Source organism: Nomascus leucogenys, chromosome 24 (genome assembly GCF_006542625.1).
Source record: "Nomascus leucogenys isolate Asia chromosome 24, Asia_NLE_v1, whole genome shotgun sequence".
Taxonomy (NCBI): Eukaryota; Metazoa; Chordata; class Mammalia; order Primates; family Hylobatidae; genus Nomascus; species Nomascus leucogenys.
This window is the reverse complement of record NC_044404.1, coordinates 12,787,300-12,803,668: the sequence shown is the minus strand read 5'-3', so window position 1 is coordinate 12,803,668 and position 16,369 is coordinate 12,787,300. Positions and strand designations below refer to the sequence as shown.

General features: G+C 54.2%; 1 protein-coding gene across 2 annotated transcripts; it reads right to left on the bottom strand.

The window, feature by feature from the left end:
* Positions 1 to 269: 269 nt before the first annotated feature.
* Positions 270 to 13,708, bottom strand: MIIP (migration and invasion inhibitory protein). 2 transcript variants are annotated; one of them, XM_030805950.1, is made up of 11 exons: positions 13,385 to 13,708; positions 11,089 to 11,283; positions 10,483 to 10,830; positions 10,008 to 10,092; positions 3,152 to 3,260; positions 3,012 to 3,070; positions 2,404 to 2,533; positions 2,186 to 2,282; positions 1,779 to 1,915; positions 909 to 1,046; positions 270 to 590 (listed from the first exon to the last, which is right to left on the bottom strand). In XM_030805950.1, the coding sequence occupies exons 2-11, from the start codon at positions 11,200 to 11,202 to the stop codon at positions 497 to 499; spliced, it is 1,311 nt and encodes a 436-aa protein (XP_030661810.1). In that variant the 5' UTR covers positions 11,203 to 11,283; positions 13,385 to 13,708; the 3' UTR covers positions 270 to 496. The 2 variants fall into 2 exon arrangements, with proteins under 2 accessions (XP_030661810.1, XP_003274303.1); XM_003274255.3 differs by lacking the exon at positions 1,779 to 1,915.
* Between the last annotated feature and the right edge of the window lie 2,661 nt (positions 13,709 to 16,369).

The following is a 16,369-nucleotide window of genomic DNA, read 5'->3' as shown; positions in this document are numbered from 1 at the left end:
CTTCAGCGGAGGCCCTCGCTGAAATGACTTTTTAATAACCCTGGCCCAGCCTGCCTAGGGGACCCCCCTCCCCCATCTGGTGGAGGCCACTACCCAGAGCTGGGGATCTGCAAAAGGAGCCACCCTCATGGTGACGGACACACACTGCCCAGTCCCGGTGTGTCGCAGTGTCTTCCTTCCGCAGGTGCCGGGAGGGCAGGCTGAGAGGCCAGAGTGCCTTCTGGGCCTCAAGTGCATTAGCAGGATGGAACCAGCACACGTGGGACTCTAGCTGCAGAGCACTGAGCTTTATTTACAAACTTCCACAGAATCCCTCACCCTCCACCCCAGGGTCCTCCCTCTCTGGAACCCAGGCAGCAGACAAGCCTGGGTCCACCCACCTGCCCAACCTAGGACAGCCGGGCCTGAGCTGGGCGGGCAGGGGCTTCCATCTCCTGGGTGCGCCTGCCAGAGGGGAGAGGCTGGAGGCGGCGGGAATGCTGTTCTCCTCCAGCAGTCAGTCCGCAGGGCTTCTGCTGTGGGACGTGGGGCCGAGGGACCTGGGGCACTGACCAGGTCGGGGTGGGGGGCGGCACCTGCATTGGCGAGGCCTGGATGGGGAATAGGGAAGTCTCAGGGGGGCCACTTGAAAGGAACAGGTCATCCCCAGTTCCAGCCACATTCCCTCCTGGATCTTGCAGTCAGGGTGGCCTTCCTGGGTGGAGCAGGGCAGGTGGCAGGGAGCAGAGGAGTTCCGAGGGATGGCTAGGGTCAGGGCTGGAGGGCTGGACCCTGCAGAGAGACACTCCCAGGCTCCATCCTCCCCACCTCAATCCTACCCGCCAGGAGGCTCTGCAGTCCCCAGGCCTGCTGCAAGGTCTCTGTCCCTCTAGGGGGCAGCCCAGGCTAAGATGCGATCTGGACCATACCAGGTGAAAAGGGCTGCTGGTGCCTGAGAGCTTCTGGTGCTGGGCCTCAGCGGAGACAGAGGACCAGAGGTCCAGGTTCCTGGGGGCTGAGCTTTTCTCAGACTTCGGAGGGAAAATGTCCCAGCCCAGCAGGCAGTGCTGTGGAAGGTAAGGGGTTAAAAGTGCCTGACCTGGGACAGGCTCCCCGCTGACTGGGCACACCCCCATCAGGGAGGGACTGTGCCCCCCATTAGGAAGGAGGCCCCCACCAGGGCAGGGCCTGTGTCTACCCACAAGATTACCCCAGGTCTCCCCTTTCTTAACCTGGCAGATCCAGCCATCCCTGGGGCCCTGAGAGCTGAAATGGGAGGAGGATAGGACGGTGACAGTGACATTCACAGGGCACTTCTTGCTGTAGGCTCTCCAAGCGCCCGCATGGATTGCTTCACTGAACAGCCCCACGTCACCACCAACATCCCTGAGGATGGCGCTGTTATGTCATTTTATGGACCAGCAAACTGGCTTTCCTCTGCATCCTTCTCCTCCTCTGACCCCAGCTGCCCTACTCTCAATTTAGGAGTCAGGAAGAGTTGCCACTGGCCCCCCATCCCGACCTGGAGACACAGAAAAGGACTTTTTTTTTTTTTTTTTTTTTTGAGATGGAGTCTCACTCTGTCACCCAGGCTGCAGTGTGGTGGCGAGATCTCAGCTCACTGCAGCCTCCGCCTCCCGGGTTCAAGCGATCCTCCCACCTCAGCCTCCCAAGTAGCTGGGACTACAATGGAGGCTGCAGTGAGCTGAGACCGTGCCAGTGCACTCCAGCCTGGGCAGTAAGAACAAAACTCGGTCTCAAAAAAAAAAAAAAAAAAAAAAAAAAAGAAGCACAGAGACCTAGGTTTGAATCCCAGCTCCTCCACCAAGGCGCCTCCCCCTCTGCTTCGGTCTCCCCACCTGCAGGGTGAGGGTACAGCAGTGCCTACACTCCTGGCTGTGGGGGCTCCATGAGATAAGCCCCCTAAGGACTGTGCCTGCAGTACACAAGAGCACAATAAACAGGACCCATTCATGTCATGCCAGCCTGCAGGCAGATCACCCTGGAAGCCCCGGGGTACGTGGAGTGGGGGTCCTACCTCCCTTAGGTACAGGTGTGGGTGATGGAAGAGGCCCAGCCTGTGCTCCAGAGACTTGGGTGCTCACCCTTGTCGAGCCCAGCCTCGCTCTGTGACCCTCCCTGGGGACCTGTGCCAGTCTGGGCCAGCCCTGCCCTCATCACCATCCAGCCCCAAGTGGCTGCTCACCCGGGGCAGGGCCAGTGTGTCAGAGGCGTCAAAGCTCTTCCGCCGGTGGATGTGGTACCGGTGCGGGGGGTCCAGGATCGACAGCGGGATGCTCACCCTGCGCAGGGGGGCAGTGGGGGACCCCTGAGGAGCCTCCCAGCGGCTGGGGGCCCACGCCCAGGACTATCTTTTCTTAAAACCAGTGGTTCAGGCTGTGTCCCCATGCTCTGTTCACTCACCTGACCTGTGCTGGCTGCGCCAGGGTCCCAGGGCCCTGCTGGTCTCGCGGTGTCCTGCACAGGCGGCAGGGGGTGCCGGGATCCACAGGCACCGGGAACAGGCGCCGCTTGACACGGTAACAGTACACGCCTGCGAGACCCATGAGAAGCCGCAGCTCTCCCTGAGCCAGGAACCCAGGTCCCCAGGCCCCGTGCTGGCCCCAGTCACACAAGCTGCCAATCCCTCTGGGAAGCCCTTAGGCCCATTTCCTCCTAACCCCTTTCCTCCCAGAACCTGGGGCCCATGCCCTAAGGGGTGGGGAGGGACATCCTCCTAGGGCTCTCAGGAGCTGGGATGGAGTCCCACCAGCACGGGGGCACTGCTGGGGAGGGTGGGATGGTGCCACACAGGGCAGGGCGGCCCCTAATTCGGTGGCCAGGCCTTAGCTCACCCTACCCCTACCAGGGCTTGGCCACCCTGTCCAGACTGCAGGCCTCCCTCCATGAGTCTCAACACCTCAGGGGCCTCCCCAGGCCCCAAACCTCAAATGGGACTGCTCTGAGGCAGGGGAGGCCAGGGCAGCGCGAGGCTGGACTACTCAGCGGCCTAGCCGAGGGCCCACACTCACATTCATGGTCTTCCTCCACGCCGCTGCCACTGCTCTCACGCAGGCCTAGCAACTGGGGTCTGAGAGGGCGAGGGGGATGAACAGGCCAGGGGATGGAGCCGCTCAGCCACCCTCGCCCACCCTCGCCCGCCCCTGCTCACTCAGGATGGCTGCAGATACACTCCTCCTTGTTGGTTTCCCGAAACTCCTGCAGCTTCGAGAAGAAGGCCTCAGGCTGGCTGGTGATTGAAGAGCTGGTGTCCAGAGACCCTGGTGTGGGCAAAGCACCAGGCAGCTGACGGGAGAGGGGCTGGGGGCTGCTGTGTGGCCCCCGGCCAAGGCTTGGAGAGGCGATCAGCCCTGGCACCCCAGGCCACCTGCTTCACCCCTACTGTGCCTCAAACAGGCCAGGAGGGCCCCTCCAGTCACTGGGACTGTTGGTTGGTTTCAGTGTCTGTCTACCCTGATGCACAGCCAACCATCCACGGAAAAAATATCGACAGAGGCCTTATGACAGGGCTAGATGCTGTTTCATGTGCCAGGAACTAGACAGACAAAGCCCCTGGCCTTAATGAGGCTTACACTGTAAGGTGGCAAGAGATGAACTAGCCACCAAAAAAAAAACCCATGATACAAGACTGAATGGTGAAACCTGCCAGAAAGCAAGAGAGCAAGGTCAGAGCCTAGTACAGCAGGGCAGCGATACCAGGGAAGGCCTCTCCGAGTGCGATGACCCTGAGCAGAGACATGGAGAAGCCACACAGACCTCCCAGGAAGGACATCACAGGCAGACGAAAGAGCAAGCGCAAAGGCCCCAGGGTGGGCATGTGCGTGGTTCAGCTAAGGAACAGCCAGGAGGGGAAAGTGGCAGGAAGGCAGTGAGGGTGGAGGAGATGAGGTTAGGAAGCCCACGGAGGGTTTGGGGACCAGGAGGGTCACAATCATATCAGCCACTTATTTTTACAGGATTCCTCCTCTGGCTGCTTCAAGGTGAGGGGAAACAGAGGCATCAGTTAGGATTCAGCTGGGGAGAGGTAGGGGCAGCCCCCAACTTACCATGATTCAACTTAGGATGTTTCTTTTTTTACTTTTTTGAGAGAGAATCTCACTGTGTTGCCCAGGCTGGAGTGCAGTGGAGCGACCTCGGCCTGGGGCTGCCTCTCCAGTCACTTCTTAGCACTGATTTCAGCATGGGATTCAGGCTTATTCAAGCGACCTCAGCTCACTGCAACCTCTGCCTCCCAGGTTCAAGCAATTCTCATGGTGAAACCCCGTCTCTACTAAAAATACGTAGTTGGGATTTAAATAGGCATGTGCCACCACACCCAGCTAATTTTTGTATTTTTAGTAGAGACGGGGTTTCACCATCTTGGCCAGGCTGTTCTCAAACTCCTGGCCTGATCCACCTGCCCCGGCCTCCCAAAGTGCTGGGATTACAGGCGTGAGCTACTGCCACACCTGGCCAGAATTTTGCAGCAATCCTCCCACCTCAGCCTCCCAAGCAGCTGGGACTACAGGCACTCGCCACCATGCCCGGCTAATTTTTGTATTTTCAGTAGAGGTGGGGTTTCACCATGTTGGCCAGGTTGGCCTTGAACTCCTGACCTCAAATGATCCACCCACCTTGTCCTCCAAAAGGGCTGGGATTACAGGCATGAGCCACTGCGCCTGGCCTTATATGCCTTTTTGACTAAACGGTATTTTCTCTTTTTTTTTTTTTTTGAGATGGAGTCTCGCTTTGTCGCCCAGGCTGGGGTGCAGCGGCACGATCTTGGTTCACTGCAAGCTCCGCCTCCCGGGTTAACGCCATTCTCCCCCCTCAGCCACTGGAGTAGCTGGGACTACAGGTGCCCGTCACCACGCCCGGCTAATTTTTTCTATTTTTAGTAGAGACGGGGTTTCACTGTGTTAGCCAGGATGGTCTCGATCTCCTGACCTCGTGATACACCTGCATCGGCCTCCCGAAGTGCTGGGATTACAGATGTGAACCACCGCGCCCAGCCTAAGCAGTATTTTTAACTTACGTTGGGTGTATCAGGATGTAGCTGGATGGTAAATCCAGCAAGGTTATGGTCTGACCTATTTAGTATGTAGAGTTGCCATTTATGGAGACAGGAAAGACTGCAGGAGGAGCACAGCAGTGGAAATCAGGACCTTGATTTCGGACAGAAGGTTAATAACTTCATGGTGATGTGGAGAAGACAGCGGGATATACAAGTCTGGAATTCGGAGGACAGGTGTGGGCTAGAGATACAAATGGAGAAGTAGAGAAAGTGTCAAACACCTCAGCATTTGGGAGATCATAGGAGGAAGACAGAAAGGAGGAGTCAGAAGACTGAGTCCCAGGCCTAGGGGTGTAGCTGTCAGAACAAGGACCTTTCCTTCCCCGGGAGCCTGGGAAGGAGCACCAGCAGAGATGGGGGAGAACGGGAGCCTGGGAAGGAGCACCAGCAGAGATGGGGGAGAACCAGGAAGCAAGTGGCCGGAAGTCTAGGGCAGAAAGTGCTTCAGGGAGGGAGTGACCACTGTGTCCCCTGCTGCTCAAAGGAAGGTGTGGATGAGGGCTAAGCTGGGGAGTTGGCACCACGGAGGCCACTTATGACCCAACTGAGGGCCATGTTGATGAAATGCTGGGAGCTGAAGCCCGATTTAAGAAATAGTAGTGGACGCCGGACACAGTGGCTCATGCCTGTAATCCCAGCACTTTGGGAGGCCAAGGCGGGCAGATCGCTTGACATCGGAAGTTCCAGACCAGACTGGCCAAGATGGCGAAACCCTGTCTCTGGCTAAAAACATAAAAATTAGCTGAGCGTAGTGGCGCATGCCTGTAATCCCAGCTACTTAGGTGGCTGAGACATGAGAATCACTTGAACCTGGGAGGCGGAGGTTGCAGTGAGCCAAGATCACTCCACTGCACTCCATCCTGGGTGAAAGAGCGAGACTCCATCTAAAAAAAAAAAAAAAAAAAAAAAAATAGTGGAGAGAAATTGAAGGCAATGAGACTAGACAGCCCTTTTGAAGAGGAAGTTTTGTTATCGAGAAAATAGGCAGTCACTGGAAGCAAATGTGGGCTAAAGGTAGAAATGTGGCATCAGGATGAGAAATAACAGACTGCGGCTTTACCCCAACTGGATGTGAGCCACTGTTACATCTCACCGGGCCTCAGCCTTCCCATGTGTGAATGGGCACCATGGTGGTGCCTACCTAATAAGCTTATTGTGAAGGGCAAAGGAGTCAGCGGGAGGAACAGGGAGCACAGCTCGGAGTGGTGCCCGGTGCAGGGAGCATGAGATACAACCAGCTCCCAGAATGCTTCCTGCACGTTCATGTTCATGCTGAGGGGCAGGATGAGGATGCAGGACAGAGAGGGAGGATCACAGGAAGCAAGCCCTGGAGGAGCCAGAAGCAGAGGGGTGGAGCACACGGGAGCAGGGCCAGGGCCCAGGTGGCAGCATGGACAGTCACCTCGGGAAATGCAGGGGAGCAGAGCACATGGACCAAGAGCAGGTATTGAGACAGGCGCCTCCATTTTCCAAGAACCAGGAAGGAGGGCAGTGAGCTGAGAGTTCAAGAAGTACTCAAGGGCAGGGCCTGTGTCCCCGCCACCACGTGCTCTCAGCAACTCCACAGTGCACCTGTCTTTGTTTTTTGAGACAGAATCTCACCTTGTCGCCCAGGCTGGAGTGCAGTGGCTTGATCTCTGCTCACTGCAGCCTCCACTTCCTGGATTCAAATGATCCTCCTGCCTCAGCCTCCTGAGCAGCTGGGATTATAGGTGCCCGCCACCACACCTGGCTAATTTTTGTATTTTTAGTAGAGACAGGGTTTCACCACGATGGCCAGGCTGGTCTCGAACTCCTGACCTCAAGTGATTCGCCCACCTCGGCCTCCCAAATTGCTGGAATTACAGGCGTGAGCCACCATGCCTGGTCGTGGCCTCCTTTCTGGTCCTGCCATGCCTGTGGCCACCCCATTACATGTGTAATCCCAGCACTTTGGGAGGCCAAGGCAGGCAGATCACCTGAGGTCAGAAGTTCAAGACCAGCCTGGCCAACATGGTGAAACCCTGTCTCTACTAAAAATACAAAAATAAGCCGAGCATGGTAGTGGACGTCTGTAATCCCAGCTACCTGAGAGGCTGAGGAAGGAGAATTGCTTGAACCAAGGAACCAGAGGTTGCAATGAGCAGAAATCACACCACTGGACTTGACTCTGGGCAACAGAGAAAAAAAATAAAAATAAAAAAGGAGGAGACCGTGAAACTGGAAGAAAGAAAGACGGGAGGTCACATCATGGGGCCAGTAGAGGCCAGATCATGCCTCGTAAGTCTAGATAGGGATTTTGGATTTTACAGTAAGTGCTGGGAAAAGCCCATGGGGAGGTCTGAGTAGGAGAGTGACATGGTCTGATTCCCATGTTTAAAAATTCCCTCTGGCTGCTATGTCAAAAATGACAGTGCACAACCATGTCACTGGCAGCATTATTCCCAACAGTCAAGAGATGGAAACCACCCAAGTGTCCATCCATGAATGAATAGATAAACAACATGTGGCATCAACACACAACGGAATGTCACTCAGCCTTAAAAAGGAAGGGAATTCCAGCCAGGCACAGCAGCTCACACCTGTAATCCCAGCACTTTGGGAGGCCAAGGCAGGAGAATTACTTGAGTGCAGGAGTTCGAGACCAGCCTGGCCAACACAGTGAAACCCCATCTCTACTAAAAATGCAAAAATTAGCTGGGTGTGGTGGCACACACCTGTAATCCCTGCTACTCGGGAGGCTGAGGCACAAGAACCACTCGAACCCGGGAGGTGAAGGTTGCAGTGAGCCGAGATCACACCACTGCACTCCAACCTGGGAGATACAGTGCGACTCTCTCCCAAAACAAAAAAAAAAAAAGGGGAATTCTGACACACAGTACAACATGCATAAATCTTGAGGCCACTATGTTAAATAAAATAAGCCAATACAAGAGAACAAAGGCTATATGATTTCACTTATATGAGGTCCCTAGAGGAGTCAAATTCATAGGGACAGAAAGTAGAATAGTGACTGTCCAGGGCTGGAGGGAGGGGGAATGGGAGTAATTATTTAATGGGGAGAGAAGTTTTTGGGAAGATGAAAAAGTTCTGGAGGTGGATGGTAGTAATGATAGCTCAACAGTGTAGACATACTTGACGCCGCTTAACAGTCCACTTAAAAAATGCTTCAGGTGGCTGGGCGCGGTGGCTCATGCCTGTAATCCCAGCACTTTGGGAGGCTGAGGCGGGCGGATCGCCTGAGGTCAGTTCCAGACCAGCCTGGCCAACATGGTGAAACCCCTTCTCTACTAAAAATACAAAAATTAGCCGGGCGCGGTGGCAGGCACCTGTAATCCCAGCTACTCGGGAGGCTGAGGCAGGTGAATCGCTTGAACCTGGGAGGCAGAGGTTGCAGTGAGCGGAGATCACGCCATTGCACTCCATCCTGGGTGACAAGAGTGAGACTTCATCTCAAAAAAAATACTACAGTGGTAAATTTTATGTTATGTATTTACACAAACACACACACACACACACACACAAACGCAAAGGACAGCAATGGGACATAGGCCAGGGGAAACCAGCTAGAAGGCAGCTGAGGTTAGGTTGCTGTCGGGGAGAGTTGGACAATAACATGAAAAGAGCTGGCATTGGTATGAAGTTGTGCAGGGGCCTGGCACATAACAAATGTTCAAACATACGGCAGCTGGGACTCATTCATTCATTCAACAGATGTACCGTCTCAGTGCCTGAGGTTGAGAGAGCAGACATGGCTCAGAAGGTGCTCAGAGGCTGGTGTGAAGGTAGTGAGTTATCGCAATTGTATACTCACAGTCAGTGACAGACCAAACTCTTTGTTCTACCCTTTCCCCCTTCTTCTCACTGCTGATCGTCTTGTTTTTGTTTGTTTGTTTTTTGGAGACGGAGTCTCACTTTGTCACCCAGGCTGGAGTGCAGTGGTGCGATATCGGCTCACTGCAACCTCCGCCTCCTGGGTTCAAGTGATTCTCTTGCCTCAGCCTCCCAAGTAGCTGGGATTACAGGCCCATGCCACCACACCCGGCTAATTATTGTATTTTTAGTAGATACGGGGTTTCACCATGTTGGTCAAGCTGGTCTCAAACTCCTGACCTCGTGATCCGCCCACCTCATCCTCCCAAAGTGCTGGGATTACAGGCGTGAGTCACCGTGCCTGGCCTGTCTTCTCTTAAAAAGCAAAAAAAAAAAAAAAAAAAAGGCCGGGCATGGTGGCTCATGCCTGTAATCCCAGCACTTTGGAAGGCTGAGGCGAGCTAACATGGTGAAATCCCATCTCTACTGAAAAAAAAAAAAAATACAAAAAAATTAGCCAGGCATGGTGGCAGGCGCCTGTAGTCCCAGCTACTCGGGAGGCTGAGGCAGGAGAATGGTATGAACCTGGGAGGCAGAGCTTGCAGTGAGCCGAGATTGCACCACTGCACTCCAGCCTGGGCGACAGAGCAAGACTCTATCTCAAAAATAAATAAATAAATAAATAAATAAATAAATAAATAAAAGGCGGCTGTGGGGGGCGGTGGCTCACTCCCGTAATCCCAGCACTTTGGGAGGCCAAAGTAGGTGGATATCTTGAGCTCAGTAGTTTGAGACCAGCCTGGCCAACACGGGGAAACTCCATCTCTACTTAAAATACAAAAAATTAGCCGGGCGTGGTGGTGCTCGCCTGTAATCCCAGCTAATCGGGAGGCTGAGGGATGAGAATCACTTGAACCTGGGAGGTGGAGGTTGCTGTGAGCCAACATCGCACTACCGCACTCCAGCCTGGGCAACAGAGTGAAACTCTGTCTCAAAAAAAAAAAAAAAAAAAAAAAAAAAGAGGGTGCTCCCCAAGGAGGATGGCACGGTCAGAGAAACAAGCAACAGCACCAGGTGGTGGCTCAGACAGGAGCATGGAGGAGCCCAGGCCTCCACCTCCCACTCCCAGGCAAAGTGTGTGCAGGGCAGCAGCACGCCTTACCTGCAATCCAGTCGTAGCCCAGGTATGGCCTGAGGGGCCAGATCCTCTCAGGAACTGCAGACTCCTCAGAGAAGGTCACCCTGGGCTGAGGAAGGAAGCACAGATGGACAAGGACTAAGCCAAGAGGCCTGGCCCAGAGGAAGCTGCAATTCGAGGGACGGAGAGACTGTGTCTTAACTTACACCCTGACTTGGAGCCCAGGGCTCAGCCAAGGGCACAAGAGCAAGAAGGGAAATGTTTGGCCCCACTTTATGTGTGGCTGTGAACAAATCCTGGCCTCTTCTCAAAGTGCTGTCTGAGAAACTCACAGCTACCACCTAGCGAGCATTTAGGCTGAGCCAGACCCAACTCACAGTATCTCCCAGGAGCCTCTTATTCTGCAAGGGAGGCTGCCCACAAGCACATGTGTCAGATACGGAAACTGAGGCCCAAGGAAGCTCCTCCCATCAGCAGATGTCCCGCTCTCCCACGTTACCTTGGACAGCTTGCTCTGTTGAACCAGGATGGACCTTGGGGCCTGTGCCTCCTGGGTTCCCGGATCACCCAGCCTCCCTGAGGGCTCTGGGTCCCTCAGGCTTGAGGTGCCCAGCGAGGGTGCTGAGTGGGGTCTCGGTCGGCCCAGGGACTCCTGGTGCTGGCATTTGGCAGGTGGGAGAGAGGCTGCCCCCGATCTGGCCACATCGCGGAGGTCCCCTCGGCAGGCATCTGGTGGGCCCCACGCAGAGCACCGGCCCCGTGGGCAGGAGGTGCTCAAGGAAGTTGAGGACGTCTCTGGGGTCGATGGAGTCTCTGAGTTGTAGCTGCTGCTGGATTCCAGGCTTGACTGGAGAGAGGGGCTGGGTCACCCAGGGAGTGAGTGGCTGCCAGAACCTACCCACCGGGCCTACGCCAGGCACCAAGGCCTGCATCCTCATCCTGCTCCAGCCTCAGCAGTGACCAAGGCCAGTCTCTTCCCTCCCCAGCCCTCAGTGTCCCATCATCAGTAAAATGGGCGTGTTGAACAAGATGAGCCCAGAAGCCTGGATGCTGGCCTGAAGGTCAGGTAGCCCCTTCCTCTGGGGTTCCCAAGGCGGGCACGCACCTCTGAGGCTGCCCTGGCCACTGACCGCCGCACAGCATCCTGCCCCACCCACAGCTGCCTCAGGAGCTCCAGATTGAGCAGCCGCAGCTGTGCCAGTTCCTCAGCCTCCACCATCCTGGGCCTCTCTCAGCAGGTGTCACTGCCCCTGGGCCGCAGGATGTCCTCAGGGCTGGGTTCCAGGCTGAGCTCTTCTACCTGAAGTCAAGAGAGCAGGACACGGTGCTCAGTAGGGTGCCCTGTGGTGCCAGAGACTCCCATTCGACACTCTTTAACTGTACTGCCTCAGGCAAGTTATTTAACTTCTCTGTGCCTCAGTTTCCTCATCTGCTGGACAACAACAGTATCTACCTCACACGATTGTTGTTAGAATTAAAGAAAGCATGTTAAGCCTGGACAACATTTGTAGAAACATTTTTTTTGTTTGTTTTGTTTTGTTTTTTTTTGAGACGGAGTCTTGCTCTGTCGCCCAGGCTGGAGTGCAGTGGCGCGATCTCAGCTCACTGCAAGCTCCGCCTCCCGGGTTCACGCCATTTTCCTGCCTCAGCCTCCCGAGTAGCTGGGACTACAGGCACCCGCCACCACGCCCGGCTAATTTTTTGTATGTTTAGTAGAGACGGGGTTTCACCGTGTTAGCCAGGATGGTCTCAATCTCCTGACCTTGTGATCCGCCCGCCTCGGTCTCCCAAAGTGCTGGGATTACAGGCGTGAGCCACAGTGCCCGGCCAAAAAAAAAAAAAAAAAAAAAACTTAATTAGCTGGCCATGGTGGCACTTGTCTGTGGCCCCAGCTACTCAGGAGGATCACTTTAGTCCAGGAGGTCCAGGCTGCGGTGAGCCATGGTCACATCACTGTAAAAAAAAAAAAAAAAAAAAAACAAGAATACAAAAAACAGGCCAAGTGGCTCACGTCTGTAATCCCAGCACTTTGGGAGGCTGAGGCAGGAGGATCACCTGAGGTCAGGAGTTTGAGATGAGCCTAGCCAACATGGCAAGAGACCCCGTCACTACTAAAAATACAAAAATTAGCCGGGTGTGGTGGCACGTGCCTGTAATCCCAGCTACTCAGGAGGCTGAGGCAGGAGAATCACCTGAACCCGGAGGTTGCGGTGAGCCGAGATCGCACCATTGCACTCCAGCCTGGGCGACAGGGTGAGACTCCGTCTCAAAAACAACAACAAAAAACAATTAGCCGGGTGTGGTGGTGGGCGCCTGTAATCCCAGCTACTCAGGAGGCTGCTGAGGCAGGAGAATCGCTTGAACCTGAGAGGTGGAGGTTGCAGTGAGTGGAGATCACACTACTGCACTCCAGCCTGGGTGGCAGAGCAAGACTGTCACACACACAAAATACAAAAAACAAAGCAGTACAGTGCTTATTTAATACAGTGCTTACAGTGGTACACCGTAAGCATTCAATAAACGTCTATTATTACCAAAATGGCTGGGGCAAGGGCATGCTTCCTTTTTTTCTTGGCTCACTGCAACCTCCGCCTCCTGGGCAGTGGTTTGGACAAGCTTGCTTTATAACTGGTGAATCCAATACAAATCAGGCTTCAAAGGGATTCTTCCTCCGTTCCTGCCCTCCCTTCCTCCTTCACTTTCTTTTGACATATGAAGAAACCAAAGCTCAGGGAAGTTAAGCAACTTGCCCCAAGTCACACAGCTAGCAAGAGGCTAGATCTGAACCAAAATTTGACTCCAGGGTCCATGAGTTCAGGGTTCTTGGAAAGCCTTTCCCTGGAAGTGTAAGGGAGCCTGGGAAAACTCCGCTTCCTCCTCCCAGCCCTTGCCCCCCACCTCCAAGGATCCTCAGGATCGGGTGCAAGGTCTGGAGCAGAGAGAAGCCGACTACCCTGGGACCTCCCCACACGTATATTACCCCACAGGTCTGGGGGGCACGGAGATGCAGTCCAGAGGGGCCAACTGTTTGATCCGCAGGACAAAGATCCCGGCCCCCACCCCTAACGGGCCAAGTGGCTCTGGGCCACACCCCTGTAGTCAGAGGGTCGCCGTTTTCGCACGGGATCAAAGGGCACAGCTGGCCTTGCCCTCCCCTGGCCCCGGCCGCGCTTTGGAAAGGGAAACGCCGAGCAGAGACACCGGAAAAGCGACGCTCCAGAAACACCGGGGCCGCAGAAGTAACAGAGGGCGAGCGGGCGGACGCCGAGGCGGGACCCCGGCAGAGGCAGATGCACCTCCCCTTCTTTTCCACTGCGGCCCCCGAGGCCCTCGCGGGAATGCACGTGGGGCCTCCTGCCGAGCTCTTCCGCCCCTCCCCAGTCCTGCCGCCCAGCACTTACCCGGCAGAATCCCCTAGCATGCGCCGCCGTAGCTGCTGTAAACGCCGCAGCCGCCTGAGCCGTTCCAGGGGCCTCGGCCGGCCGTCCTGATTGGTCAGGTGAGAGGCAGGGCCGGGACGCCTGGTGAGTGAGCGTTACTCGGCGATCCGAAGTGGCAGTTTCAGCGTGGGGGCGGGACTAAGAGCGGAACTACATAACCGATTGGTCAATTTTCGAGGCCGGTGCGGAGGTCGATTCCTGGAATGGGGCGGGCCCCGGAAGGGCGGGCTCCGATTGGTCAGCTGCAGGACTGGATACGCTGAACTCAGCAGCGGCAGTTTCTGTCAGGCTCGGCGGCCTAGGCTCGGCGCAGGCGGCAGTCCGGAGCGGCGGGGTAGGTGAGGCAGGCGGCTGACTACTCATTGTACTCATCGTTTCATACTTTTTTTTTTTTTTGAGACGGAGTCTCGCTCTGTTGCCCAGGCTGGAGTGCAGTGGCGGGATCTCGGCTCACCACAATCTCTGCCTCCAGAGTTCAAGCGATTGATTCTCCTGCCCCAGCCTCCCGAGTAGCTGGGACTACAGGCGCGCGCCACCATGCCCGGCTCTTTTTTTTTTTTTTGTATTTTTAGTATAGACAGGGTTTCACTATGTTTGCCAGGCTGGTCTCGAACTCCTGACCTCGTGATCCGCCCGCCTCGGCCTCCCAAAATGCTGGGATTACAGGCGTGAGCCACCGCGCCCGGCCTGCTTCATACTTTCATTCAGGTTTTTAGCGAGTGCCCGCTTTGCGCCAGAAGATAAGGACTACACAGTAAACAAGAAAGTGTAGTATTGGGGCCAGGCGCGGTTGCTCACGCCTGTAAACCTAAAAATACAAAAATTAGCCAGGCGAGGTGGCCGGCGCCTGTAATCCCAGCTACTAGGGAGGTTGAGGCAGGAGAATCGCTTGAACCCAGCTACTAGGGTGGCAGAGGTTGCAGTGAACCGAGATCGCGCCACTGCACTCCAGCCTGGATGACAGAGCAAGACTCCATCTCAAAAAAGAAAGAAAGAAAAAAAAAGATACCCAGCCTGGGCAACATGGCAAAACCCCGTCTCTACAAAAAATGTGCCAGGCACGTACCTGTAGTCCCAGCTACTCGGGAGGCTGAGATGGGAGGATCACCTGAGCCCAAGAGGCTGAGGCTGTGGTGAGCTTTGATTGCACCACTGCACTCCAGCCTGACTGAGAGACCCTGTCTCAATAAATAAATTAATTAATTTAAAAAAGAAAGAAAGTGTGGTATTGGCGTCCAGGTAGACAAATGGATCAATGCAACAGAATAGAGTTCCGATACGTGAGCAATTAATTTTTGACAAAAATGAAAGCGCAATTCAGTGGAGAAAGGATAATGCCTTCGTCCCAGGGCGGTGGCTCACGCCTGTAATCTCAGCGCTTTGGGATGCCGAGGTGGGCAGATCGCTTGAGGTAAAGAGTTACAGACCAGCGACACCCAGCACCCCCCCACAAAAAAATTATTTTATCAATAATGTGTGTGGAAACTTGGAAAAACAAGAAAAGATGGTGTCTTCAACAAATGTTGTAGGTATAATTGGATATCCACACACTCATCCGAAAAAAAAAAAAAAAAAAAGAAAGAAACCCATATGCAAAAATTAACCTAGAATGGATCATAGATCTAGTTGTGAAACCTAAACTATATAACTTAGAAAAACTGGGGCTGGGCGCAGTGGCCCACGCCTGTAATCCCAGCACTTTGGGAGGCCGAGGCAGGTGGATCACCTGAGGTCAGGAGTTCAAGATCAGCCTGGGCAACATCGTGAAACCCCGTCTCTACTAAAAATACAAAAATTGGCTGGGGGCGGTGGCTCACGTCTGAAATCCCAGCACTTTGGGAGGTCCAGGCAGGCAGATCACCTGAGATCAGGAGTTCCAGACCAGCCTGACCAACATGGAGAAACTCCATCTCTACTAAAAATACAAAATTAGCCGGGCATGGTGGCACATACCTGTAATCCCAGCTACTCGGGAGGCTGAGGCAGGAGAATCACTTGAACCCGGGAGGCGGAGGTCGTGGTGAGCCAAAATCGCACCGTGGCACTCCAGCCTGGGCAACAAGAGCGAAACTCTGTCTCAAATTAAAAAAAAGAAAAAAAAGAATGAAAAGAAGACAGGTAGCCCCTCTACCTCCAGAAGAGCCGAGGGTGATAACACCAGGCACCAAGCTAGCAGGAAGCCCTCCGACTCAAGAAGATGGCTGATCCTTGGCAGGAATGCATGGATTATGCAGTAACTCTAGCAAGATGAGCTGGAGAGGTAGTTTGTGATGCTCTAAAAAATGAAATGAGGCGGGGCATGACGTCTCACGCCTGTAATCCTAGCACTTTGGGAGGCTGAGGCGCGCGGATCAGTTGAGGTCAGGAATTCGAAACCAGCCTGGCTAACATGGTGAAACCCCGTCTGTATTAAAAATAGAAAAAAATTAGCTGAGTGTGGTGGCGGGCGCCTGTAATCCCAGCTACTCGAGAGGCTGAGGCAGGAGAATGGCTTGAACCTGGGAGGTGGAGGTTGCAGTGAGCCACGATTGTGCCACGGCACTCCAGCCTGGGTGACAGTAAGACTGTCTCAAAAAAAAAAAAAAAAAAAAAAAAAAATATATATATATATATATATATGAACCCACATTCACTACTGGTGGGGATACAAGACAGTATAACCACTTCGCAAAATCTGTAGAAGTTAAACATAAATTTACCATATGACCCAGCAAGTCCAGCCTGAGATATCTACCTACAAAAAATGAAAACATCTGCCTACACAGAGATTTGAACACTAATGTTCCTAGCAGAAATACGCATAATGTTGTCTAAAAGATCACCAAGGTGGCTAAATAGTAGAAAGGAGCACTTTATTGTTGATACTTATTTGCAAACCAGGAAGAGACGGTCTGCAGCATGCACTGAAGGTGCTCTCTTCCAAGAGAGAAAGGACAGGTTGGGTTT